The sequence below is a fragment of the Rhipicephalus sanguineus genome, chromosome 2 (assembly GCF_013339695.2).
Source record: "Rhipicephalus sanguineus isolate Rsan-2018 chromosome 2, BIME_Rsan_1.4, whole genome shotgun sequence".
In the NCBI taxonomy this organism is placed as follows: Eukaryota; Metazoa; Arthropoda; class Arachnida; order Ixodida; family Ixodidae; genus Rhipicephalus; species Rhipicephalus sanguineus.
This window is the reverse complement of record NC_051177.1, coordinates 57,667,298-57,694,239: the sequence shown is the minus strand read 5'-3', so window position 1 is coordinate 57,694,239 and position 26,942 is coordinate 57,667,298. Positions and strand designations below refer to the sequence as shown.

Here is a 26,942-nt window from a genome sequence, read left to right as displayed (position 1 = left end):
GAATATCGCGGTCTGTTGTCTGAAGGTGCGGCGAATTATAAAAACACCGCGGTGATCGGTACGGAAGTACACGTGTACGTGTACGTGTACGTGTACACGTGTACACGAAGTTCCGTGAACTTTGTGTACGACATTTGAAAATTGAACATGTGCAACTTTCTCTCGAACTTTTATTGCGGACACATCCAAATGCCGTCATATAGTGGCATTCGCCAAATGGCTCACCCAGGGAGGGCTCACCTCCTTGTGCTCGCCTTCTCTGATTGGCCGAAAACGCAAAGATAGAAGTTTGCACAAGGGGCGTTCAAATGAAAAGGTACGAAACTTAGAATAACAGAGAGCTGAGCTAGTTGGTAAGTATTCATTCTAAAAAGGCAGGGCGTGCAAACACGGACACAAGAAAGAAGTCAGGACACCATAAACGCCGTTTGTGGTGTACTGACTTCTTTCTTGTGTCCGTGTTTGCACGCCCTGCCTTTTTAGAAGGTACGAAACGTCGTAACGACATGACCGTTTACATAGATGCCTATGCCGCTATGGGAAAATGTAGCGAGACATCTAGGGATGCGATCGGAGTGTTTGCCGTGGATTGGAGCATGCGGGGGCGCCCGCATGCGCAGTAGAGAGCAGATGCTCTTATAAAGAGCGCCGTCCAATTGACGCAGCAGTGCGTGTGAGGACAGGATGGCGTTCACATTGCAAAATTCCACGATTGAGGAGTAACGGGGCGCTAAACGATTTCTGACAGCGGAAGGTGTTAAACCGGCCACCATTCATCGCCTGGTATTTCCATGTGTTTGGTCCCCCGAAAAAAACAGCTGAAATGGAAGCGCTTCAACTCAAGGACGCTGTGAAGAACTGGGTCTCGTCACGGCCACAGGAATTCTGGGAATAAGGAATCCTTCGGCTCGTTCATCAATGAGATCTTTGTGATCAGGCACATGGTGTATACTTTGAATAAATTGTTCATTTATACCCACAGTGTCGTTTCAGTACTTTCCTTTGAATACCCCTTGTACATTGTTCTTAAAGGCATTCCGCTTGTTATGCCACTGAAGGGCGGTGTAGCTGAATTTATCGCATACCAGGTCACCAAAAACCTGTTCAGGTGGCAGCGTTTGCTCACAATGGGGTTTGTAACAACGATTTCAAATTTTCGTTTTCTTTTTTTTTTCTCCGCGAAACAGACGATGGAAACACCTATCCACCACTGCTCCAGAACCGGGAACGTGGCGATCCTGCAAGAGATCATAGACACTATGCCTCCGGCTGCCGTAATGATCTCTTGCAACCAACAAGCAAGGGTGAGTTCGCGGTACACCACTAAAGGAGTCAAATCGAGACCAATGGTGAATTTCTTAGGTATATAGTCTGGAAAAAGAAGGTCTAACCTGTAAGTAACTGTCCGCAGCATTGTCTGTAGCTTATGGATGAGCTTCGGACAATGTCACATTGCAAAAGGACAACAGAAAAAAAAAAAGGAGCACAGACAACGCGCTTAAACAGCAAATTTCTAAAACAGTCGAAATCGTAATTGTGACTATCGCAAGCGCCTATCGTTCGCTAGTTAATACTAATAAGAAGAAAAAAAAACAGCAAGGACTTGTCACACCTACTGCTTAAACCATTGTCTCCTACTTATAAATTTATGTTCTCTAGTTCTCCTGTGTTCTGATCCCTCATGTTTGCACATTTGCAGAATGGCTGGGCCCCGCTGCTGTACGCCTGCGATGCCGGTCATCCGAGAGTAGCTAGTCTACTCATCCAGAACGGGGCCAGAGTGGACACATTTGACGAGGTAGGTGGGCTGGCTTGCTGGTTTGCTGGCGTATGACCCTTTGCTTGCTCTTTCGCATTTAACTCAACAATTAACACTTCAATTCTTCACTAGGAAATGTTCGTGATTTGCCGTATCGTGACTTTTTTCTGCATTTGATGTGCGATGTATGATCGCCTTCTCCTGCAATAGCCCCAAAGACACTGCAGTATGTAAAAATAAGTAAAATAAAATGATAAAATAAACGTAGTTCGCATTTTCTGTGCGCATAATTTGCGGGGTTCATGGTAAATCAACTACCTCGAGAGAATGATCAAGGGCAACGGGTATGTCTTGTCGGCTTCGTGTATATCTCTAAGCCCTAGCAAGGAAAGAAGTGTTAATTTTAAGGGCTCGTTTTTTCTTTGTTATACACAATATTAATGAGCACTAACAGACAATAATGCCAAGGAAGTATAGGGGATGTTATTTGTAGTAGGAAATGTAAGGTAAATGTGAAGAAAGAAAAGTGGACGAAAAGATAGCTTGCTGCGGGCAGGGACCGAACCTGCGACCTTGGAATAACGCGCAAGATATACTGCAAAGCCCTAGCAAGATATACTGCGTTATACTACTACTCAGCAAACTATTTAGCGAGTCCTGCCTTGACCCACAAGTACATCGCACGATCTTCACTGCATCGCATCACTATGGGTGTTCGCCTGAAACTCAAACGTCCATCTTTTTAAAGTGTCATATCATCACTTTCTTATGACCATTTTCTTCTGCACTAGCGAGTATATTCGGTGGCAAGGTTATGTCAGATTGCGCCATCTTTACAGATAGAGTGGAACTTCGTTATTACGAACACTGATGCAGCGAATTATCGGTTATGGCGAACTAAGTGCAAACTTTGGTTAGTCGCGCTTCATTTCATTGACGTTTATTTATTTATTTATTTATTTATTTATTTATTTATTTATTTATTTATTTATTTCATAACGACACTGAAAATGCAAGAGCCGCCGCTATATCGGATGTAACGAAGAAATCTTGGTTTAAAGCGAGGCTCATAACTCGAAAGGTAGCATAAAAGGCAAAATAAATATTGAAAGACAATTCACAACCACATTTTTCTTAATATGTGGCTCTGACAATAAAAGTTTGGTTAAAAATGTGGTTAAAAAGGTTGCCGAAATTGTGGTCATCAAGTAAAAAAAAAAGCGTTTTTCACTGGTTGCGCCACCTCAAAGGTATAAAGAGGACGGGACAACATAGGAAGCTCGTTTACGGCGGGTTTATGTGGGCTTGAAGCCTAGAATAATGCGTTTTTGTATCCACATTTTTGCGTGAGCCGGGCTGCCGATTTTTATCTCCGCTGTTACCACACACGTCTGATATAACGAACTAAGTTATAGTCCAGATTATACTTGGTCATAGTATAGCAAAACGGGTTTGTGGACATAAGTGATGATCCCGTTTCCCTGCCCGCACGTTGCACACACGCAGACGGGAAAAGCGGCGCTGCATTTGGCCGCCGAGAAAGGCCACGAGGAACTGGCCGACATCCTGCTCGGTGCCAAGGCGTTCGTCAACGTGAGATCACAGCGGGGCCTCACGCCCCTTCACCTCGCCGCCGAGAAGGGCTACGCAATGCTGATCCGAAAGCTGGTTACAGAGCACGGTGCCATCCTGGATGCCCTCAGCCTAGTGAGTACTATTAGCTCATGAACGCGTTCTGCATCTGTCCGTGCAAGGATAGATGCATTCGCACTTGTCTGCGTCCCCTCGCTTCGTCCTCCGTTTATTTTTTCGCGTTGTTAATGCCTCCATCCAAGCCATGCATGCCTCCAGCACTAATTTGCAGCCGTCAGTGGATAAGCGCCAGTGGTACTTATGGAGCTATGGAATAAGAAACATCGGATTTGCTCATAGTCATGAAGGCCGTAAATCATTTCTTATGCGGACTGACTGTGTGAATTCGCGTCCCTGAGAAAGCTAAAGAGATCTATGTCTTATACACTATTCATGACATGCTGAGAGCTCATTTCACGCATGATCACAGGAACTATTTAGGAACTGGGTAGCGTAGATCCTGTGTCCAATAGATCCGAGGCCGAATTCGAGGAGTTTGCCATTCACCGGAGACCATCGAATATGTCCGACTCTGGCACTGACTACAATTTCACCTTACGAAGAAATCTAATTTTTGGAGTTTTCCTGAACAGTCCTAATTCACAAACCTTTTCACTGCGCTTTGTCATTGTGTCAACCGGCTTCGCTAATGATATGTTTAGCATCAGGATTTCTTAAAATTGCCTGTTACTGACAATTTTTCGCGTTAGAGTTATTTGCGAACGCGGATACTGAATCGGGAAGCTGAGGAACTCTTGAGAACTCTACGTGCAATAGAAGAAACACGACGCACACTTACCGAGACAACTTTAGCCGTAGGATTCCTGGATATTTTAATCTTGCTTTTGTCAAACGGCGCACATTTTATTCCTGGATTTCTAGTCGTCGCGACAATGAACCCATACTGCTTTCATTTATCAAACCTTTGATCTTCCGCGAACGTTGCGCCGTTTCACTCAACATTGAGATCGGATATATGTGTAGTTATGTTTGTACATACACGTTCTCCCTCATTCTTTTAACGATTTTATGAAGTTCTCCTGTATTCGTTCAGGCACAAATAGAAATGGACACGCAAACGCCGAGGACTGCCCTGAAATACGATTCTGATATTTTTCCTCGCAGAACAAAAAGACTCCGCTCCACCTAGCAGCCGCTGAAGGGAGACTGGACGTGTGTAAAATACTGCTTGAGCTCAAGGCAGATACAAATGCGCTGGACGACGTAAGTAGCTGTCGTGCGAGGCCTTTTTATCTGTGTTTGGTCTATTCAATGATTTATCTATCTCTTCACTGATTGAGTGAACGAGAGAGCGCTAAAGCAGCATTTGACTATGAGAACATGTTTCATTATTTTTTGGTTATCATCCCTACCTCTACAGCAAGGACAGACTCCCATGATGCTGGCCATCGAGAATGACCACTCCGAAGTGGTCAAACTGTTTCTGAGGGTGAAGCCAGACCTGGCCATGATGTCGAACGCCGTGAGTCTCTAATAAATAAAAGCGTCCCCCTTTTTTATGCACTCGTTTTACTTTCACTTCTTTTTTTTTCACTTCCTCGTACACAGAAAGGGTTTACGTGCGCACATATCGCTGCAATGAAAGGCAGCACGGCGGTCATCAAGGAACTGATGAAGTTCAACAAATCTATAGTGACAAGCTCGAGAAACAGGGTAAGTCCCGGTCACGAGAAAGCTCGTCACCTGAACTTTTTTTTTTTGCCATTATGTCAAGGGGCTAACAGTAATGGCCGGTGTTTGTGCTTCAGACGACCGACTCAACGCCCCTTCACTTGGCCTCCGCCGGTGGGCATGCGAACGTAGTCAAGATGCTGCTTCAAGCAGGAGCCGATGCCAAAGAAGAGAATGCTGTGGGTGGCCACGTTCTTGACATTTTGTCTTACCTTTGAATAACTTACATTTAACAACAACACTCGGATGTGACTACCAAGCTTAATGGAATCACTAGAAATGGATACGGCAACCATTTTCCCATGTCAAATGACAACGAACTTGTGATAACTGCAACCTCTCTAGGCACAGCTATACTAAGTTATTTATCTCTAGACAACGTGTAATTTTATCTATTTCTTATACTATTGCGTTGTCTTCGTACATTTCTGCACATCTGCGAAAGTATACAGCCAGTCTGGTTAACGCAAATATATGTTTCTGTCCTTCGCTATGCTCATCCCTTTCTGTACTCGCACTTATGAGTAGTTTTATATCTAAAATTACGAGTTTGATTCCCGAACCTCATGGAACAGGGTGCACGACTGTCTTGGTTTGTGCGAGCTCTTAAAAGGCTTGCGAGTCTAGTCTTGCGCACAAAGCTTACGAGTCGAATGCATTCACCTCTAACGTGTCGGCTTCTCTTGTTGTCGCCTAAGGACGGGGACACTGCACTGCACTTGGCCGCTAAGAATGGTCACGTAGCCGTTGCCAGGGTACTGAGCGCCATCGTGCCCTGGTCCACAACCAGCAAGAAGGTGAGAGCAGCCTCCGCAGGACACTCGTTGTTTTTGTTCTTATATATGCCAGAAGTGCCTTCACCTAACCGCTGTATCTGCTTCTCTCTCTCTCCCTCTCTCTCTCCCTCTCTCTCTAACCAGACTGGGCTGACAGCTTTGCACGTGGCAGCCAAGAACGGTCAGATGGACTTTGTTAGGGAGATGCTGACGGAGGTTCAGGCGGCTCTTGCCAGCGAACCACTTCCGGACGGAGGCGACGTAAGCACTGATAACACCTCTACTGTGCCTTCGTAGGCTCTCTTACGAGGGCTCTCGAAGACGTTTCGTTAAGGTTGTGTCTTCTTCAGCGCCGCAGACGAAGCTGCTTGTAAACAATGCGCGCTGGTGAGCTAGCTGGTACACACTGAGGTTCAAACAGCACTGTTTTCAAACAGTACCGTTTTCAGCGCGGTTTGATTCTCAGGAGATACACTTGTTATTATCTATTTCAAATTCGTATGATGCACGATATGAGAGCGACGTTCGGACTTTCAACATAAGTCCGAACGCGCACGGATCGAAAGCGAAACAGATCACGCTTTTGCGCTCGCCGCTTCACCGCGGCGGGTCCCGAACTGTGTGTCGTTACAAACGCTGTGGAATCTGTAAGTTAAAGTAATCAGCTGGAGTTATCGGACTGAGATATCGTCCAGTTTGGCCAGAGACATCGGCTACGTGGGGGGAAGCAGGGGTGCTATCTCCCCCTCCTTTGACCCTGTACGCTAACCTCAGGCAGCTCCAATTACCGGCTGCATTATTATTTTATGGACATGCATGCTGATCGAAGTGCGTGTGTGTATAATGACGATGCTTATGCAAACTTTCCCACATAAATTCCAAATCCTCGCCCCCCAAAAATTCCGTCTCGGTCGAGTGGATGCTTTCAATGCAAGAGGGAAAGCTGCGCCTCTGAGTTTGATGAGCAACTGCATTCCATTCATCTGCCCCGCCACGGTGGTCTAGTGGTTATGGCGCTCGACTGCTGACCCCTAGGTCGCGGGATCGAATCCCGGCCACGCGGATGCATTTGCGATAGAGATGAAAATGTTTCGGAGGCTCGAGAACTTACATTTAGGTGCACGTTAAAGAACCCCAGGTGGTCGAAATTTCCGGAGCCCTCCGCTACGGCGTCTCTCATAATCATATCGTGGTTTTGGGACGTTAAATTCCAGGTATTATTATTATATCCATCTGTTCCTCGATATTTTCTTTTATTTTAGTAAAATAATTTATACCACTAATATCTATCTCTCGTAATCCGTTATGTCTACCCATTCTACCCATCTATGCATTGTAAACACTGGTAAGGACAAGGTAAGGTTTAAGGACAAGGAAATTAAGGACAAGAACAAACGCTGACTTTCAACCAGTTGAAAGTAAGCGCTTGTCTTTAAGCGCTCTCCTTAAGTAAGCGCTGTAAGCGCGACCTGGCAGGCACCTCGCGTAATTAAGTGCCAAGTGGTGTGGGTTCGTCTCAGCGATAAGTGATGCTGACGAGCACTATGCGAACTATCGCGTAAATGTTGTTCAAGACTGAGCGTTCCGCAAGCCTTAGACACCCCACTCTCGTTTCAGTACGGAATGACCGCACTGCACATGGCGGCAGCTGCGGGCCACGAAGGTGTCGTTCGGATGTTGCTGAACAGCTCTGGAATACAAGCCGACGCGCCGACCTTCCAAGAGGTGAGCTGCTCATTCCAGGTTATTTGATAACGGCTGTCTTTAATACAGAAGCGTGTGTGCTGTCGTAACGACTGCTAATGTGAAAGTTATCTTTCTTCGGGAAAACTTTCACGTTTCGCGAGGAGATCAGTAAAAGACGTTGTATGTTCTTTGAACAGCTCGGCAGGCGACGCGCAAGTCATCACTTGCTGTGATGGGTCGCGACGTGTTTCCTGACAATTATACACCTATAAAAATATGCGGCACTGGATTATCGTCATAAGCGGCAAAAACCAAGTCGCCTAGCAAGCAATATTCTTTGATTTTTGTCTTTGTACTGCTGCTGCGTCACGCCAAGGCCGCCATTAAGAAGTTACTCGCGGGAAGTTTCGGTCAAGGTGTTCCACAGGCTGACAAAGCCTTACAAGTGCATCGCCCAAAGAACGCGATCCACAACTAGCCAGCAAAACACCGCTAAGTTTGTGAAGGCGAAATGCCACCGCCAGCATGAATCCATTTATGGCTACCAGTTGCAATGACGACAGAATAATGCGAAATATATACACATCGCGAAGCGTTTGCTTGCCCGGACGGCGGCAAAAACCAATGGTCTTCCGGACTAGGAGATCCGACCGCAAAAACGACTCCTAATTTGTGGCTGTTAAATGTTTTATTCTCTCTCTGCAGTGTCCCGTTTTTCATTCATTCATTCATTCATTCAAAAGAACGCTAACAGTTAAGTATAACGAATACTGCAGGGTATGTACCCTCTGCACTTCGCGGCTCAAGGTGGCCACCTGGCCGTGGCCAGCATCCTGCTGAGCCGCGCCGAGTCGCAGCTGCAGTGCGTCGACAAGCTGGGACGCACCCCGCTGCACGTGGCGGCCGCCGCCGGCAAGAGAGAAATGGTCGGCCTGCTGCACAGCCAGGGCGCCGAGATCAACGCCGCCGACAACGTCAGTTCGCGCCACAGCATGAATGCTTTGACTAGATTAGATTAGATGAGATTAGATTACAAGAGCTGAATGTTGGTCGAGTTGGTGTTTAGACATTAATATCATCGTAAACAGGCGCAATGAAACGGCTTGTGGATATATAAACCTGTGGATCAGCTGCCTTCAATAAAATCGGTTGTCAGTTTTTTGCGCCTGTGTTTGCCTTCCCTTCTGTTGCGCCGTTTCGTTGCGCTAGTTACGATTATATTAGATTACATAAGATTAGATCGATCCCACGTTCTTGTGCAGGATGATTGTTATTATACTCCAATTTTCATCATCGCTAGAACGCTGGCCTTCCACCATCGGCAACCAAAGGTCCATAAAGTTTGCTTTTCGGGCAAGTTGGCACATTACTATAAACGGAAAAACCTGCAAGCCAGGGGGGGGGGGGGGAGAGAATGCGGAAGAATAACGTCGGATGTTACACAGTGTTTAATAAATTAAAACCAACGAGAAATTCGTGTTCTCTTTCAAAACGATCGGCTCATTCGAGATTGGATAAAAAAAATGGACAGGTTATGCACTCTCAATAGACTAGTGTTAATAAGTGCACCGTGTGATTCCTGAGGTTTCTGTTGTCGATTTGTTCGTGGCGTTTGTAGCACCAACTGCAAGCGCCCATCTTACCTGCGTCTAAAAGGTGCCGAGATATCCCATACTCCTCGTCCCCTTTTGACCCAGTCCCTTTATTTATTCGTCAGTATGATGGGTGATCGCTCGGGCGTCTTAAGAAAACGCCGAAAGAATTTCCACTGCTTCAAGCATTATCTTAAAACTATAATCGCACATTTGCAGATGGGCTGGACAGCACTACACTTTGCGGCGCGTAACGGGTACCTGGGCGTCGTCAAGATACTGGTGGAGAACGGCGCCTACGCGAAAGCAGTGACCAAGGTGCGTATAATAAGACGACCGCGCTCTCGTACGTCGTTATGCTATAGGCCTGCATGTCATTGATCATTGCTCATTTAAACACGAGCCAATACCGTGTTGGTGAATGTGCAGGACGGCAAAGTGCCACTATGCCTGGCAGCGGCCGAAGGTCACTACGACATCATCAGCTACCTGCTCAGGAAAGACCACGACACCACTGACCTTATGGACGACAAGCATGTGAGTACACTTTGGTTACACTCTAAGAAATAAAAAGAATATGTGTTACTCTTCTCAGTGAGTCCTGACTTGCCACCTATATGACTCTCTAAAGAGACCCGTTAACTCTCTTTCGGGTACCCGGACTCTCCGACGAGAGTATAGTGATCTCCAAAGAGAGTTCACGTGCTCTCTTTAGAGAGTCATATAGGTGGCAAGCCAGGACTCACAAAAAAAAGTCAATGGACTCTCTTTTTTTATTTATTTATTTATTTATTTATTTATTTATTTATTTATTTATTTATTTATTTATTGCGTATACACAGCTTTACAGCAGCGCACCCTCATGGTGCCAGTTCAGTGCGCGGTAACTACAGTTGTCATGCACAACACTGCGCAAGCAACATCTATAGCATAAAAAAGGCAAGAAGAAGAATTATTATGCCAACGAAGACGGCGGAGCAGAGCTCTTTTCGGTGAAACTGTTGCTAAAGATAAAAAGAGCATACCATAGCGAAGTAATTGTAAGTAAATCCTTGTGTTGTCTTATAAAAGCAGGGCCCATATAAAAATTATCGCTGCTCCACCAAACTTTCGTCTTGAAGAAGCTCCCAGGGCTTTCCTTCATTCTTTAGGCTGGCTCTTTGTCGCATTCATCTTTGGCGCTCCTTTCAACTGCATTTGCGTCTATAAAAAGAAATCATCAAGTATCGCATTAATGTGATTTTTTTTCTCCCGCAGTTCCTGATTGACCTGATGGCCTCCGGCAAAGTTCACCAGAACCGGCCTATGGTGGACTTCATCCTCGCCTCTAAGGCGCCCATCGACACAGCCGTCAAGATGGCACGCAGCTACGAACTCCTATCGCTGAAGGAGAAGGAGCGCGCCATGGAACTCGAGGAGATGGCCGGCTTCTGTGACAACCTGGCCAACGAGCTTCTCTCCATCGCCGCCTCGAACAACAACACGGCCGCGCTGCTCCGGGCGCTGGACGCACGAAACACTCCTTTTTTAGACGTTCTCATCGAACTGCAGCGCAAGACGGTCGTGGCTCACCCGGCGGCGCAGAAGTACCTCACCGAACTGTGGATGGGCAGCCACCACTGGACCACGTTCAAGATCGTCATGCTTTTCTTCGGCTTCCTCCTGTGTCCGGTGCTGTGGGTCGCCTCGTCGCTCGTGTGCGGAAATCACTTCTCGAACATTCCCATAGTCAAGTTCATGTCCTACCTGGTCTCGCACATCTTCTTCGTGATCGTTCTCAGCATAACCATCATCAACCCGTGGCAACCGTTGTACACGTCCACCCACCTGGTGCCCCACTGGAACGAGTGGCTGCTCCTGTTCTGGCTGCTGGGAATGTTCATCACCGAGATTACAAACCCGTCGGACCGCGAGGGACTGGGCTACATCAAGACGGTGGTGCTGTTCATAAGCGCGATCGCCATCTCGGTGCACCTGGTGGCGGTGTTCTTCCGCGAGGAGTACTACCGGCTCATATGCCTCTACATCCGCAACCAGCTGTTCGCCGTCGCGCTGCTCTTGGGTTTCCTCGAGTTCCTCAACTTCCTGACATTCCACCACCTGTTCGGCCCGTGGGCCGTCATCATCCGGGACCTGATCAAGGACCTGATGCGGTTCCTCGCCATACTGCTCATCTTTCTGGTGGGGTTTTCGCTGAACATGTGCGCCGTGTACCAGCCCGTGTTCGTGCCGCCGCGTGGGGACAACATAACGCTGCCCATCTTCGGCCAGGAGTTCCAGTCTCCGATCAACACGTTCGAGATGCTTTTCTTCTCGCTCTTCGGGCTCGTAGAGCCGGACTACATGCCGCCACTGCACTTGAGCCCGCCCTTCGCGAAGATAATCGTCAAGGTGGTCTTCGGCGTGTACATGATGGTGACCGTGGTTGTGCTCATCAACCTGCTCATTGCTATGATGTCGGATACCTACCAGCGAATCCAGGCGCAGTCGGACACCGAGTGGAAGTTCGGCCGCGCCAAGCTCATCCGCAATATGAAGCGCGCCTCTCCCGCGCCGGCGCCTCTCAACTGCCTCACCTTCGTGCCGGAGCTGATAATGAACAAGTGCTCTCTCAAGAAAGGTACAGAAATCTTACTCCCTGCAATCCCATCGCCATTCGGCGACAGACAGTGTAACTACAGCATCTACGTAACCGGCGTCTTGACAATCCAATGGGGGATCGCAAAAGCTGGCTTCTCTGTGCAAAGCGTCTGTGTGAGAAGCTAGCCTTAACGTTTTTTTTTTTCTTCTTGTAATCGTGGTGTTTATTACCTTGTAAGAGCGCGATGGCGATAATTTCTAGCCAATTTCAACTTGCCTTGAGTAGAGGCCGTTCTTAGTTTGGCACTTCGTAACGATAACTTGCAAAGTCAAGGGGGAAAAAACGGGTGCATTTCGTGTAAATGAACTAAAGTACTGCGCGACAAAAGCATGTTGTACAATACTGTTTTCTCTACGGTTTGGTTACACATGCATTTTGTTCGCTTACTATGCGTGCTGATTCTTGGCGTTTGTTGTTTCACTCTTGCTGAACTGTCATTCCGCACCGACGCAGTCAAAGGCGGCAGCACCCTGTCCATGCTGAAAGACATGGGCTCTGGACAGACGCAGAGTCGGACCAACTCTGCCGCAGGTGCTCGTGGTAACAGAAGAATCATGCCCCTTGGTAAGCAAATATTTATTTCTTGACAAATATACACTCACTTGTGTAGCTTTCAGCGCGCTCACTGGTACAAAAGGAGAAGGGAAATACTTAAAGCGTGCGACAAATCCATGTAACTCCGCTCGTACTTGATGGGTTCTAAAGTTTTTGGGGCGATCGATTCGTGAAGCAATAAACTCCTTTAATGAATCCTATCGATGCTTGCTTGGAGAAATGTTGCAGGGCTCCTTGAAGAATGTCCCGCATGTAAGCTAGCGCGTTTTCCACAAGTGGTTTCCTGAAGTGGTCTTCTGAAGAATTTTGTTCGTGCAGGGCAGCGCGTTGAGGCGCTTGGCCCATTTCCACAGTTTCCCATTGGTATCATCTCATGCATGCACCATCAAGGTGCGAGGCCTGTTACGTGGCGCTTGTGATTACACCAATGTTCTGAAGACGTTTCACAGCTGTCATAGCATCATTCCTTCTGCAGAGCAGGAGTTGCCAAGTGCGCAACATTACATGAACGTGCGAGGAGTCCGAACAGAATGCTAGACCTTGCTATCGTTGTCAATGCTTCGCCCTATGTGTAAAACTGCTTTCTCCTGCATTTGGTCTCTGAATGAATGCGACCGCTGTGGTCAGGACCGAACTCACGCCCTCAAGTTCAGCAGCACAGCATCATGGCCAACTAAGCCACCACAACACGTATATGACAAAAGCGCATTGTAGTGACCTCAAATGATGTGGCACGATGGGTCTGTTGGCATATCGTGGCAGGAACACACAACTCTGATCTCAATAGAACTATGTGTTTTGTGTCTCTGTGTGTCCCGTGTGCACTAGTCCTGTACAGTGATGGTGGCCTCGAGGGTAAAAGGATTCCAGATAGAACATTAAGCTATTTCTCAGGTCATCTTGAGGTGCTTGCATTGCTAAGTGAGAGCAATACATGCACTGCAATGAGTCTGACAGTAATAAGTCATTCATAAACGATTTCCGACCTCTTCCATGGTGCATATGGAATTCATCAATCTCCCAAATGACACAGCGCTCTAGTTTGCACAATACTGAAACAGATCATTGCAATCTCTGTCGTGTTTCCTTTTCAGAGGAAATGATGCAAGGCATGAACAAACTTACAAATGTTGTCGACTGGCCATCGATTTCGAACAAGTACCTGGAAAACTTCGAAGTGCGCAGGGCATCGCTGTCTGTTGTGGAGACTCTGCAAAAGGCTTCAAGCAACAAGAAGGAATGAGGATGTCCTAAAATGCCAATGAAGGCAAGTTGTCAAACTTGAGAGGTTTTAGCCTCAACCTCCCCATTTGTCGGCCAAGGCATACCTCCTGGCTTTGGGGCTCATCAACACGAGCCTGCCCACAAGCAAACATGCTTGAAAACTTGTCTAAAGGCATTGTGCGAGCCAGTTGGTGCCATTGCCTGCAGTCAGTCTGAACAAGTCGGGTGAAGGTGAGGTGGCATAATGTACAATCTCAAAGTCTGTCGAGTTTTACTTCCGCTTTATGATGCACTCAGGACAATACACACACAGCATGGGCGTCGGCAGGATTTTGCCTTGGGGGGTGCAACCCGTGTTGAAATGAAACCCGTGTTACATCGCGGCTGGGGGGGGGGGCAAGTGCCGGTGTGGCTTGAGGGGGGCAAGTGCCCCTTTTGCACCCCCCTGCCTACGCCCATGACACACAGCAATAAGTTTTGCAGAGCAGCATCACTTTAAGCATGCTGACACATTATTTCAATCTTGAACAATCAACGAGCATGTTTAGAAGCTTGACAATTACAGCAATGCCTGCTAGTTGTAGAACAATTTGTCCTGTACATAACTTACACATCTATAAGGGACCATTTTTCTTTTTGTTCTATTTAGGCATTCAAGTTTCTCCAATCTATGTATATTGTCCTGCTTAAAATGTGCTGCACCGAGCTACAAACACAACAGAAACATTTTTGTGAATCTCTACCGGGACCAAAAGCAGGTGAACAAGTTTACAGACATAAGTTATGTACTATACGTCAACGAGGCTATCTACAATGACTTGACCCTTTACAAATATATTTGTAAATATATACCAATTTAATAATTCAATTTAAGCATATTTGACAAGACTGTACACACTGCTCAGTCTACACGGAAAGTTTAATGTCTGTACAATAATGTAGATAAACTCAGATGCATCGATTTACTTAAAGTGTACATTATGGTTGTAATAATGAAATACAACTGTTTTTTCCTAGATTGACTAAGTGTACGAATAAGCTTTCTGGTTAGGAAATGAAATAGTGAAGCATTAGCGACTTGATAGCACTTGATTTGAACTGGTTGTTTGGATGTCCTTGAGTTGAACTTAGCTGCACAGCACACCACAAGAAATTCTGTTCACAAAGCTATGCAGTGCCTTTCTAGCCTTTGAGCACTCCCTTTGACTTCTCTCAACAGAGACTGAAAACACAGGAGTCTGAGCCGCGTTTTTGGTTGCAGTTCAGACGTTCTGATAGGCACGATATTAATGAAAGCAGCAATGCTTTGATTTGGCTGCATGTAGAATAATTGCACATGGGTGTAATTAAACTGGAACTTTTCACTTTGGCATTGATTAGTAATGCACTCCTTTGAATGTGAAGCTGAAGATTTGCACGTGTCATTTCTGATGCATGATACGACATGCGTCCAGTTTAGTAATAAGATCCATGGTTGTTTCCCCACTATTATTACTGTACATGCTATTAGCAATGAACAATGTAATTTAACACAGGAAATCAAGATAGTGTACAATAATCCTTTTCTGAGACAACTGCAAGCCTGAATGGACACTTTATTTACACAATTCTGTTTCTGTATGACATAATACAGCTGAACCCCTTTATAGGAGACACGGATGTAAGAGACAAGTGGTTATAAGAGACGCCACTGTGCCCAACATCGATATAGGGGTTGATCAGAAAATGAGAATGTGGTACCCTGCTTATAAGAGCCACCTGGACAAGAACTACTTTCAGGTACGTGTCTCTTATAAAGGGGTTTAGCTGTACCTGTTTATGTGTATAAAATAACTGTTGTCAACTCAGTTCTCTAGAAGCGAGACTACTCTCTTCTATGTCTCTGCGTGTAATCAAGCTCTGCCTTTGACCAATGAATTCCTGTTGCATTGTGCAAGAAAAATTTTATTCCTTAGACTCTGTGGTGTCTTTCTTTTCACCCTCTTTTTCATCTTCTTCTTCACTCTCTTCATCAGAGTCATCCTCATCATCATCATCTTCATCATCATCGTCATCTTCATCCTCGTCCTCATCATTTTCATCCACATCACCTGCTCCACCACCTGCATGCCAGATTCACTAGCTTTGACACATACATTCAAGATTAAGCAGTACTAGGCTAACAAAAATCAAGCAAAAGGTCTCATGTTAAAACAGCCTTGTCTGTAGCGCTGAGAGCTCATAATTTTTTGTGAACAATGTATTTGCATAAAATCAGGAACAAATGAGAACTCAAAGGTAGATTCAAATCGTGGCAGCTACATTCAAAGGCAACGCTCGACAAAAGCAGGATACTGCTGGTTGATTTGAACTTTGCTGGGCAGCACATCACTTCATTAATGTCACAATGGAACATAAGTGCTCAGATTTGGGATCAAAATAACACTTGTACTTTAACTGTCTCACTCATGTTTCATTAGTTTGTGACTGACGCTTCCTCAGTTTCTTTCCCTCAGAATAAGGTAGCGAAACGGGTTGGCCTTTCCTTCCTTTCCTCCTATTTCTCCTAATAATACTGAAAAAATATGTGCTGTGGCATATGACAACTGCCATGATTTAAGGGCGAGTGAAAAGGAGTGACCAACACAAAAAGCAAACTGAACAGCTTTCCTCTTCACTTTGCCTTTTGTGCCAGATTTTTTTTTTGTTGTTGTTTGATCACGTTTATTTGCTCAAGGATCAACAAATGTGATCCAACTGATCGTATTGAGGATCAACAAATAAACATAAACATGATGGCCAACAGTGCCCCATTCACAATTAAGTTTCTACCTTGTGCTCAGCTCCAAGAAGTCTAAATTACTAAATTAAAAGATGATAAATTAAGGCTACATTATGGCACTGACACTGCTCAATTAAAAGACTGCAGAAAACAGTAGCACATTTGTTCAAGACCGTGTGCCCTGTGTCGCACGCCAAGCAGACAGATGAAGGTTCTTGTCACAATACACTTGGTGCCTACAAGTCATAAGAGCACACTTATCAACGACTGTATTCCTTGCGGGGGCTGCCATCATGCCCCCTTGAATTTCATATGCTTATCTGCTTAGGCATCATTGCACTAGTTAGTGCCAAAGTAGAAATGAAGATGTTTTGAGGCACAGTATCACATCGGTAGAAGGTGTTTAAAAAACTTATGCCGATTCAACTAGTAAGCTTTTCTTTTACTTGTTTCACATAATTCTCCACCAATGAAAAAGATATGGTCAAGCACAAACCCACAAGAAAAATCCAGACGGATTTCTCTGAAAGATTGTTGGACAGCAGAAAGTTTGTCGTAATCTATTCTTTCTTTTTGTTGCTTCATGAACTTCGCTCCACCTTGTGGGTTTCCGCAGAACTGATTTGCCATGTTCAATTGTCCAGTAATGTTTCCATACAAGCTAAACAAAATTTACATACAAGAAAACCATACAAAACTACTATACCAAGATGGATGAAGCTGCTTTGCAAAATTTTACTACACCTTTGGAAACACCATATCACCCTCCTGATGCACTTCATTGAGCTTTACCAAAGCCCAGAGGCATCAAAGTGTAGAGATAGTGAAGTTCCTGAGATGGTGTAATACCCCTCACAATAAGGCGCATTTAAAAAAATTCAGAGGCAGAAAGAACCAAAGACAGAAATGAACCGTATGCGTGCATGAGTGACCTTGGCTGTGCTGTGAATGAACCTGTCACGGTTTATTATGCAGTCTTAAATTATTTTTAAGATAAACTCATAATAGTATGGAAACAAATTATTATGTTTGTACTTTAAAGTGTAACACTATCTTTACAGTCATGCATATGACGGACTACATTAGTCATGGAGTACCAACAGCAGTGCTCACCTGAACCATAATAGCTATAGCCCATCCCTCCATAGCCACTGCTGGAACCATAATCGTCGTCGTCATCATCACGAATCTGCTGCCTTCCGTAGTTATGATGGCGAGCTGAAAAAAAAGCAAGGTGCTTTAATGTAGAGTACTATATCAAGTTTCTTACATCGAAATTTTGCATATGACAGCATTTGCTAAGCTCATAGTTCAGATTTGGGGCCCACAACTTTCACTACAAGACTAGTGCCCTTTAAGCTGATGCAACTAAGGCAAGGGAGCCATAAAGAAAAACAGTGAGCAATCTGTTCAATGCCGTGGTCTGAACTACATAACTGGCAGATAGTATGAATACAACTGCTGGGACATGATGAGGCACTTCATCAGTATCACGCTAACTTGTGAGTTCAATGTAACATGTTCAACAATCTAAACAGGAAAACATCACTTCTTAAGCAAAAACAAGCAGGTATGGAAAGTCATACAAGCAGGACGCTAGACACATTGAAATGAATGTTGCTCATTAACGATGGCTGCAGCGAAAGACAATAAAGTCAACATGATAATGCCACTGCATAGTCTTGCAAAAAAAAAATTGCCTTAATGCGAGTGTACTTTTGTTGGTTTGGAGAAGTCTGCCTAATTGTACCATCAGTGATATAAAACAATAATGTAGTGTACCTCCGTAAATGTATGTATTTTAAGCGGCTATAAACATCATGCAGAAGAATGGAACAGCTTCTTTTCTCGCTACTGCTCATGAGAAGCATAAGGTGTGTTAAAAAAAAATGAACTTTTCAAATAACTTGCCAACTGGCAAAGGGAGCACGCTGCGGCCAGAGAGCGCACGAAGCGGCAGGCTTATACAGCAAACTGCAATTTGCTGTGTTTTGCTCTGACCGTTATTTGGTGAGCAATAGCTATTGAAGTGAGCAAGTGTACATTCTGCTTGTTGGATTGGTACCAAAGTGACAATGAAAGAGCTTGAAGAACAATGTGTGTGCCTGTGAAATTTTGCCATAAAATTGACAAAGCTTGGCATAAGAGGCAACGAGACATGGGTTTGTGGCTATGACGTTGAAACAAAGGTACTGTTGTCACAGTGGGTGGGCAAAGGGTCCCCTTTGCCCACCCACTGCATGCAGGCAAGTTCTAGCATGCAGCAAAGTTGCATGCTCAACACATGAAAGTGACCACAGGCAGAGCAAACCACAAGCCACTTCGGCATACAAGAATTTGGTAAGTAGTCTCAGCTCAGCCTTGATTTGCGATAACTAATAATTCTACCAAACACATACATTGAACCATAAAATGTACCACTACAACAGCTCCGGTTTAGCTATTGTGGATTTCACAACTCCATAGTCAAGGTGAGCTGGGGCTGTCCACCATGCAGGGTCTGTTTCTTTATCAAGCTGCCATCATGATGGCTTTTACTCCATGCCCTGACCATCATATATGAAATAGTGGAAATAAACATTACATTGAAGGGCCAGTAAACAACCCCATGGTCTGAAATGTGCAATGAAGCAATAACTGTGCACTTGCATGATATGAACATGCTACCGCAAGAATTTTGTAAATAAGTGCTGTAATAAAGAAGCTACAGGGTATAGAACAAACCGCTTCGGCTGGTTTCAATTTCTCGCTTGGAGTTCCCATCCTTCTCGGCAGCGAAGAGGGGTAGGCGTAGCCTGTTCTCGTGACTATGCACACTTCAGCAACGTAACATAACGCCAGCAAATACGTCATTGGCACGCAACCGACGATCAAGCAAGGCTTCCTCCACATGTCACTCGTGTCAGAGCAGCGTGGTAAAGAAGCACAGTAAAGCATAGCAAAGCCAAAACTGCATCACCGCAGGGCCAAGGCGCCATATCGTAGTGCAAAGGACCAATTGATGAAGTCGGCGTGACGTAAAGTTGCCCATGGGCAACTTTTCGTCACTGCGCGAATGAGAAGAACTGAGCAGGCGTTGGAGAGGGGCACGGGAATTGTTTTTTGAAATGGAGCGTGTGTGCGGCGCACAGCGCTGTGATATTCACAAGATGCGATTTCCATGGCTTTCTGCACGAATTGGCAAGCGTGTTTGGGAGATGCAAAAAATGTCGGAGCCTGCTTACTGGCCCTTTAATACATCAGAATGATCACGTTGTCGTGATCATACACAGCACTGAAAATGTTGCGAGAGCGTGTAAATGGAGCGCATATAAAATCATCGCTCAACCATGGCTTATCCAAAGCATCCAAGGCAGAGTTGGCAAAGATTTCCTAACATGCTTACTTGACATGCTGAGGTCCTTTGTCTGCTGTGTCTCAAAGCCACATTTCGGGCAAGGCATAGGCTGGTTTCGCTCATACTTAAATCCCTTGCGCCTGACGTGGTCATCACAGTAGCAAGCCTGTATGCAAAGGGAAAAAGATTTAGGTGGAGCAACCTGCTGCACTTGGTTAATGACAATGACAATAATGACTAAAGCGTCTAATAGATAAAGGATGGGCTCATTGGGCATGGCTGGAGAAGGGGAAAGCAGGAGCTGAGAAAAAAAAAGAAAAATGTGAAAAACTATTAGATCAGCAGAGAGGCAATTGGATGATGCAGGATCGATAGACACAGTTTGTATATTCATGGACAACTCTGTGGCAGAGAAGAAGCTTTTGACACGATGTGCCCTCTAACACGAAATTGCTTTTGAAAATAGTCCCAGGGCCACATTCGCATTTCTTTAAAATGGGAAACCCAAACCATGAACACATTTGCTGTAACATTCAAAATAGTAAGATAGGACAAAGGGCATCACTGGGTATTATTTTTTCACATTGCTTTCCAGCTTTTTGGCAAATGCGGAGACGCAGCAAGTAGCAAACTATTTTGTGTAACAGAAAGTGCCGTCAAAGTCTCCCAGAAAACTTGGAGCAGGAACACAAGTGCAGACACACTGTTATTGCAACTTTCTCTTTATTTCCATAGATGGAATATTGTAGAGGCCCTTATTGCCCTGGACAAGCTAGCTCTGGGACTGGCGGCGAGCAGGATGCTTGACAGCAGAGAACAGAGTCGTTTCCAAAGGTTTATTAACAACATCCCTACCTGCCCAAATCCCATAGCCACACTTAAGTGTTTTCCACGAGTACAGAAATCAATGTGCACAGTTCCACATCACACTATAGCAACGACATAACAAAACCCACACTAAGCTCCATCATACAGACAGCATTAACAATCCAATCACAAAACAGATTCCAGCAACTCAAACTGATGTAACATTATTTAAAAACAGGACATGCTAAAACCGAGAATTGAAAAACTGGGAAATGTTAAGTGACTTTGCACCAACCAAGAAATCCAAGAACGACATCTCACCTTGCAACGTAAACAAGAATGGTGACCAAGACGATTGCAGGAGACACCTGAAAACAAGGAAATATTAAGGCATAAATAAATTTCAGAAGCAAAGCCTTAAAAATTGATGCTACACATACACATGCACTGTTGCCATATAAGTACACAATCTGTAACTAATTTCCCCTTTCCTGGTAAGTCCTTCAGGCTCATTTGTTAAACAGGAACAAAAAGAGCGAAGAAAAAAAAAACATTGGCACATGAGGAACTGAAAACACAGCAATTTAAAAGCTGAATTTCACAACAATTGACTTCACTTTCCATTTCTTGTTATCCAACATCCCATGAAGCCAACCACATTGGCACAAATAGGAGGATGGGGGGTATTCAGGCCCCTTCCATTTCCAATATTAACGAGATAGCATTTAAAGAGCTCATATTGCAGAAATTCTGGCACCGGTGTCGGCGTCATTGGTTGTCAGCAAAAAATCGTCATTGTCCGTGACCGAAAAATCCAACTAGATGCAAATAAATAAATAAATAATAAAAAATCATCAGTCCAAGCAGAAATCGAACCCAGGCCTTCAGCATACAAGCAGGTGTTCTACCATAGAGCGACGCCCACGCTCGAAATTGCCTGGGAAAAAACATATAAAATCATCGCTCAACCATGGCTTATCCAAAGCCATGGTTGGCTTTGGATAAGCCAATATTACATGTGACATGTAATATTGTGTGATTTTATATATTCGTCCTGTCAAATTATTCGAAACTTCCGAGTACTAGCTATTCGAAAGTCTAATCGAATCATTCGATTAAGTATTACTCGATTCGAATTCAAAAGGTCTAAACGCAATCGTGTTTAGATCTGCTGAACGCTCATAACGGTGTGGTATCAAATCGTGAAAGGTTTGTCGGCTGCACCGGCCGCACTTGTTGATTGCCAATCAGTGCGCAGCCATTGCTGCTAACGATGGTGATAGTACTTCGGTTGGTTATGCCCTACTTTCGAAAAAAGTAGGGCAAGGAGTGTCATTAACACATGTAATATTGTGTGACAAAAGCATAAAATTTCACCAGGCGTCGAAACATATGAGTTGCGCAACGAGTGGGTGGTTTGAAGATCTACCCATAACAAAGCGCTCAGGCATAATTACTCATCATCATCAGCAACAACATCAACAAACTGGGAAGATGCGCAGGTGTGCATGTTGCCTATGGATGCATAGTGGGTACTTTGCAAATTAGTAAAAAGAAGGCTTATGGCGTAGTGGGCATTCGCAACTGTACTTGCTGCAGGCATTCTAGAATAGTTTGAAAGGGCCTATGTTACAGGCACAGACGTTCCTTTCCTTGCGGCACCGCCGAGGTGTCCTCCGAGAAGCAAAGCCTGGATAGCTATTGAGACGACTATGCGAACGAGTCCCGATTACGCTATCGCAGTCTACTCTTGAAGGCGAAGCTCAAGAGTCCCCCAATTTTTTCTAAAGTTTGTATGAGTATATATACAAACACACGTACACAAAGGTAAGTAAGACACCTCCTGTGAGATCAAACCCTGGCTGCACCCCTGGCTGACCACAGTGATAATGATGGCACAGTGGCCAATGACAAAAGAATGTCACCCTCGTTGGTGAATATTGCCCAAGCATGATAGTATAAAACTAAGGGTGTGCGAATAGTGAAATTTTATCTCGAATCAAGTTCAAATCGAATAGTGCCAGACAGTGGCCAAAAATATTGAATACAAAAGATGTTATTGAAATTTGAAAGAACAAAGAAATGAAATCTGCTCATGCCCTGGAACGCATAACACGGTGAGTGACTGCTACCAAAAGACTACAAATTGTCATGCAGAGACACAAGCTGTTGCACATGACATGCATCCTGGCTCTCTCGCCGTAATGTTACGGTGTTTATGGCTCATATGACAACACTAATGTTGTGCTTCATCGTCATGAGTGCTCTGGACCTAAAAATCTTTGACTGCGCACCGGAACGATGGGAGTTTCTGAAAGAATGTGGCTGTGTGGCAGTGGCGACTGCACAGCATGAACAACTTTGCACAAGGGAAGCCAATCACCGAGGGTTTCCAGGCCAAAGTCTGGACGTTTTACAGAGCACGCAGCATACGCGGCCGAACTACACAAAGGGTCCATGCCTTCGTTTCAGAAGTGAAGTTGTGAAGGGCTTGACTGTTTTCTCATGTTTTTCTTTACATGCAGAAATGACAATCTCCTTTGAAGTAAACGTGCGCTCGCTTTCGGACCAGAATATCAGTGGAAGTTTTAACGAACAGCCTACTGTAAGGACCTTAGCGTTAGTTTTAGTCACCCCACTCTGACTAAGTTGCTCCATTGGCCTTTGTCACATTTTATATATTCGTCCTGTCAAATTATTCGAAACTTCCGAGTACTAGCTATTCGAAAGTCTAATCGAATCATTCGATTAAGTATTACTCGATTCGAATTCAAAAGTCGAATATTCGCACACCCCTATATAAAACTACCTATTACTTTCACTGTACTTTTCCAAACACATCTGCCAATTGTCAAAATATATGTTACCCTAATAAAAGTTCTAAGCCATAAAAAATACCGCAAAACATTCTTTGCTTAAAGCATTGATCTATAATCTAATATATTCACATCCTGTGAGAACTCAGAAATGTGGAGAAAGTTATTATATTGCTACTTGCTGTAAAAATAGGAATCAAGAGATGAGTTCACATTGGTGAAAATGACCTTGGTGAAAGCTTTAGACTATCCAGCATATGACAAAACTTAATTGTCGACGCAATCCTCACACTGAATCCTGACAGTGCATAAAAGATTGTCATGGTGAGAGAACATTACACAAATATACATCAGCCAACCAGTCAAAGCGTACAAGGCAAACAAAAGTGTCATTTTAATGCCACTCACATTTGAGTGTCTCGGCTTCCAAGATCTGGCAACTGGCTTGGTGCTCGAACTGGTCATCCTCACAAAGAAAGCTATCGCAGAATGAGCACTTGAAAATGCGGCCTCCTGTGAATTCAGAGCAACCATACAAAGATTCCAATGTAAGAGGGCAAAAAAAACATCGCATTACACCAAAGTTCAGTGAATTTACCTACACTTACCGTGCTCCCACACATAGCGCTCACATTCTATGCACGTGGCGTCTTGGAGTGGACAAGTACAGGCATGCGTGGTCAGGCACTGCCTGCCATGGCACACCCATGCTTCACAGAAGTCACATATAGCACCCTGGAATTAAAGACAGCCACTATTAAAGCCATGCATTTCTAAGAAAGAAGTTCCAAGCTTTACAACATCCATAAAAATGTCAGGAGCCCGTTCTCTACCGCGAAAATGGGGGCAAGCGAAGCTTGGTGTGTGCATGCCTGACCTACTAGTTTTCTTTCTTTCTATCACACTGCGCAATGCTCCCAGCTAACATTTTCTTTTCTCCATGCCGGGAATTGGACCTTCATCCTGGTGTTTAGCAGCCCAACACGTCAGTTGCTACTACAGGCAACAACGACGGTCGTGCATTTATATCCAGGCAACAATTAAATGTGCCAACATGAAACGACAAATGACATCGACAAAAGAAAAGAACATATTTTCATATCATAAATAATTGATCGCTGGCAACCCCATGATAGAGAGAGCATCAATTATGGAAAAACGGCGCCTACAATTACACATGTGACCGGCGCACCTTTGCGGCCAGCATTTCTGTACACTCGCCGGTGCCAGGTTTTTTGCACACAACGCCGTCACTGCCAACAGAATCTGTAACTCATAACAAGCTTTGCTTGAAAAAAATAGCCCCAATGACAGACTGTCACTGCATGTATAGTTCTCAAGAGTGTAGCATGTTAATATGCTTGAGGAGTGGGCATCTCAAAACTGAGATATGTAAGAGATGTAGAAGATTTTATTTCATTCACATGCCTTACACGGCCCTCTGCTAGGTTTGGGCATTGCAAACAAACAAATGTGATGTGTTGGTCATTCAGAAGTGACTGTGTCTGCAAGTTATGAAGTGCCTTCGTGGTGCAAGAATGGTCCAAACTTGAAACGGAACACTGCATGCCGTCCTTTGTGCGGGAGGCGTGCCAAACTGAGCATCAAACATCACTGGACATAACATGTCACTTCAGTTCTTCCATTTCTGAGCGCACAATGATGCCACTGCAAATGTGCTGAGAAGCAAAAAGAAGGTTGGGCTCATCATCATCACGTCAATATAAGTGCATTCCCTCGTTTCTAGCAGTTGGGAGTATACAGTTTTTGTTAATGGTAGACAAGGGAAAAAAAGTGAGTATTGCTTTAGCACTGAAGCTGGACTCTTGGAGGAATGGTAATGGAGAGTTCAATTTCTTCTAAGATGTGTAAACGAACCAATTTAATGCCCTCATAAATTGCAGTGATTAGGCCATGTGAGAGGCGCTTTAAGACATGCCTTAGTAGCTTTCATGAGGCATGGTAGTAGTAGCTTCATGAGGCACTGCTCATCATGAGGGCATAGGCTCGATCCCTGGCTACGGTGGCCGCATTTCAAGAAGGGACGAATGCTAAAACACCTAAAACACCTAAATCGTATCACGATTCTGGCACACAAAGCCCCAGAATCTATTTATGTACCTTAAGTGTAGGAAAGCTTCAATCGCATGGGCGTATTTTTTGCACCTTCGAAATGTGGCCGTCGTGACTACGATTAGAAGCCTGTGCTTCGCACGCCTGTGCTTTGCACCGCAACGTGTAGCCGCTACGTCATCATAGCAGGTAAGTACAGCATGCTGTGCGTGTCATGTTTCTGTCTAAATCAGGCACCCTCATCTTGCTCTTGTGCTGTTCCTCAATCACACAGAAACTGGCCAACAGCTCAAGCTAATGCATTAGCCACAGTAAATACGGAATGCATACGTCATCATTTTATAACACTCATGGTCCACTTAGAATGATCTGCAAAATACTGCACTGTTCACAATACACCACGTCTGCGACGAAAGCCTAATTTCAAAGGACAATCTTTCACTTACAACCATGCCAAGTCCAGTTGTGTATTGGCCTGAATGCTTCACAACACAGTCGCCGGTCTTCATCATGCATTTCATTTTTCCTGGAACGTAAAAGAATTATCAGCAACTTTACAGAAGCACAAAGCTTTTTCTTTTTTTAATGTTTTCTATAAACAAACTCTCAGCTAAGCACGAAGTTCTCGATCACTAGTGGTGTGCATGAACGAATGCATTGGCGTAGCCGGGGGGAGGGCGCCTCCCTTGAAGTTTTATATTTTGCATGTGTATATATACACGCACACACACAAACACACGTACAAACATAAGGGTGGTTAACTCCCCCCTTGTCCCTTTCCCTTTCGAAAAAATTTCTGCCAAAGCCAAAGAATGCTATGTTTACAAAATGCAAGCGGAATAAATTATTGTAATCTCACCGCACTTTGCGCATACTGGAAGTCGTTGGACAGCGGAGCAAAAGTAGCAAAAGGCCCGGTTCTTTTGCTTCCTGCGAGAACAACAAGCAACGCAACTTAACACCACTGCTCCACGTAGAATCCGTACAAAGGTTCACAAACATAAGGAAGCGGGAGAGAAAACGATGTTCACCTGGAGCACTTGTCACACTCCTGTAAGATCAGATTAACAAGGTGTTAGTTATTTTTAGTTCCAGACACAATGCACGAAAGCTGACGCTCTCGGTACACGCGAAACTTACCATGACGGCGTTGCACGGATGGTCACCAAGGTTAACCCTGGCCGCATTTCCGCGAATGGCTTTCTGGCGAAGCTTTTGCTTCTCTGCCTTCTTCCTTTGACCAGTTTTCTTCTTCGGCATGGCCTGGGTATAAACTGTAAGCACACGATAATGCGGTTTCTACTTGTTCTTCTAGAATGTGCGACCAGCTACGCACGGAGATCAACGGAGCTCGAATTTTTTTTGTGACACGATTCGAAACAAGCTTACGACTATTTCTCCTATCACAGACCTATCAATTTGTTACCTTGCGTTACTGTAAACTAAATGTGCGGCTCATAACGGTGTGGTATCAAATCGTGAAAGGTTTGTCGGCTGCACCGGCCGCACTTGTTGATTGCCGATCAGTGCGCAGCCATTGCTGCTAACGATGGTGATAGTACTTCGGTTGGTTACATGTAAGAGTTTTTAC

At 44.7% G+C, this 26,942-nt stretch overlaps 2 protein-coding genes across 2 annotated transcripts in view; one reads left to right on the top strand and one right to left on the bottom strand.

The window, feature by feature from the left end:
- The window catches only part of LOC119383019 (uncharacterized), a 129,708-nt gene extending 114,570 nt beyond the window's left edge, over positions 1-15,138 (top strand). The window contains 16 exon segments of the mRNA XM_049412391.1: positions 1,188-1,304; positions 1,700-1,798; positions 3,266-3,466; positions 4,517-4,615; positions 4,773-4,874; positions 4,961-5,065; positions 5,161-5,262; positions 5,782-5,880; positions 6,004-6,120; positions 7,477-7,584; positions 8,322-8,519; positions 9,357-9,455; positions 9,567-9,674; positions 10,395-11,757; positions 12,232-12,342; positions 13,428-15,138. Coding sequence (XP_049268348.1) covers positions 1,188-1,304; positions 1,700-1,798; positions 3,266-3,466; positions 4,517-4,615; positions 4,773-4,874; positions 4,961-5,065; positions 5,161-5,262; positions 5,782-5,880; positions 6,004-6,120; positions 7,477-7,584; positions 8,322-8,519; positions 9,357-9,455; positions 9,567-9,674; positions 10,395-11,757; positions 12,232-12,342; positions 13,428-13,576 — 3,177 coding nt within the window. The 3' untranslated portion in view covers positions 13,577-15,138.
- Positions 15,139-15,480: 342 nt separating this feature from the next.
- On the bottom strand, positions 15,481-26,901 carry LOC119383020 (zinc finger protein 330 homolog). The gene is made up of 10 exons (XM_037650986.2): positions 26,492-26,901; positions 26,383-26,402; positions 26,211-26,281; positions 25,798-25,877; positions 23,887-24,013; positions 23,687-23,791; positions 20,784-20,830; positions 19,704-19,821; positions 17,432-17,536; positions 15,481-15,659 (listed from the first exon to the last, which is right to left on the bottom strand). Exons 1-10 carry the CDS (start codon positions 26,609-26,611, stop codon positions 15,502-15,504), a joined length of 951 nt encoding a protein of 316 aa, XP_037506914.1. The 5' UTR covers positions 26,612-26,901; the 3' UTR covers positions 15,481-15,501.
- Positions 26,902-26,942: the final 41 nt, after the last annotated feature.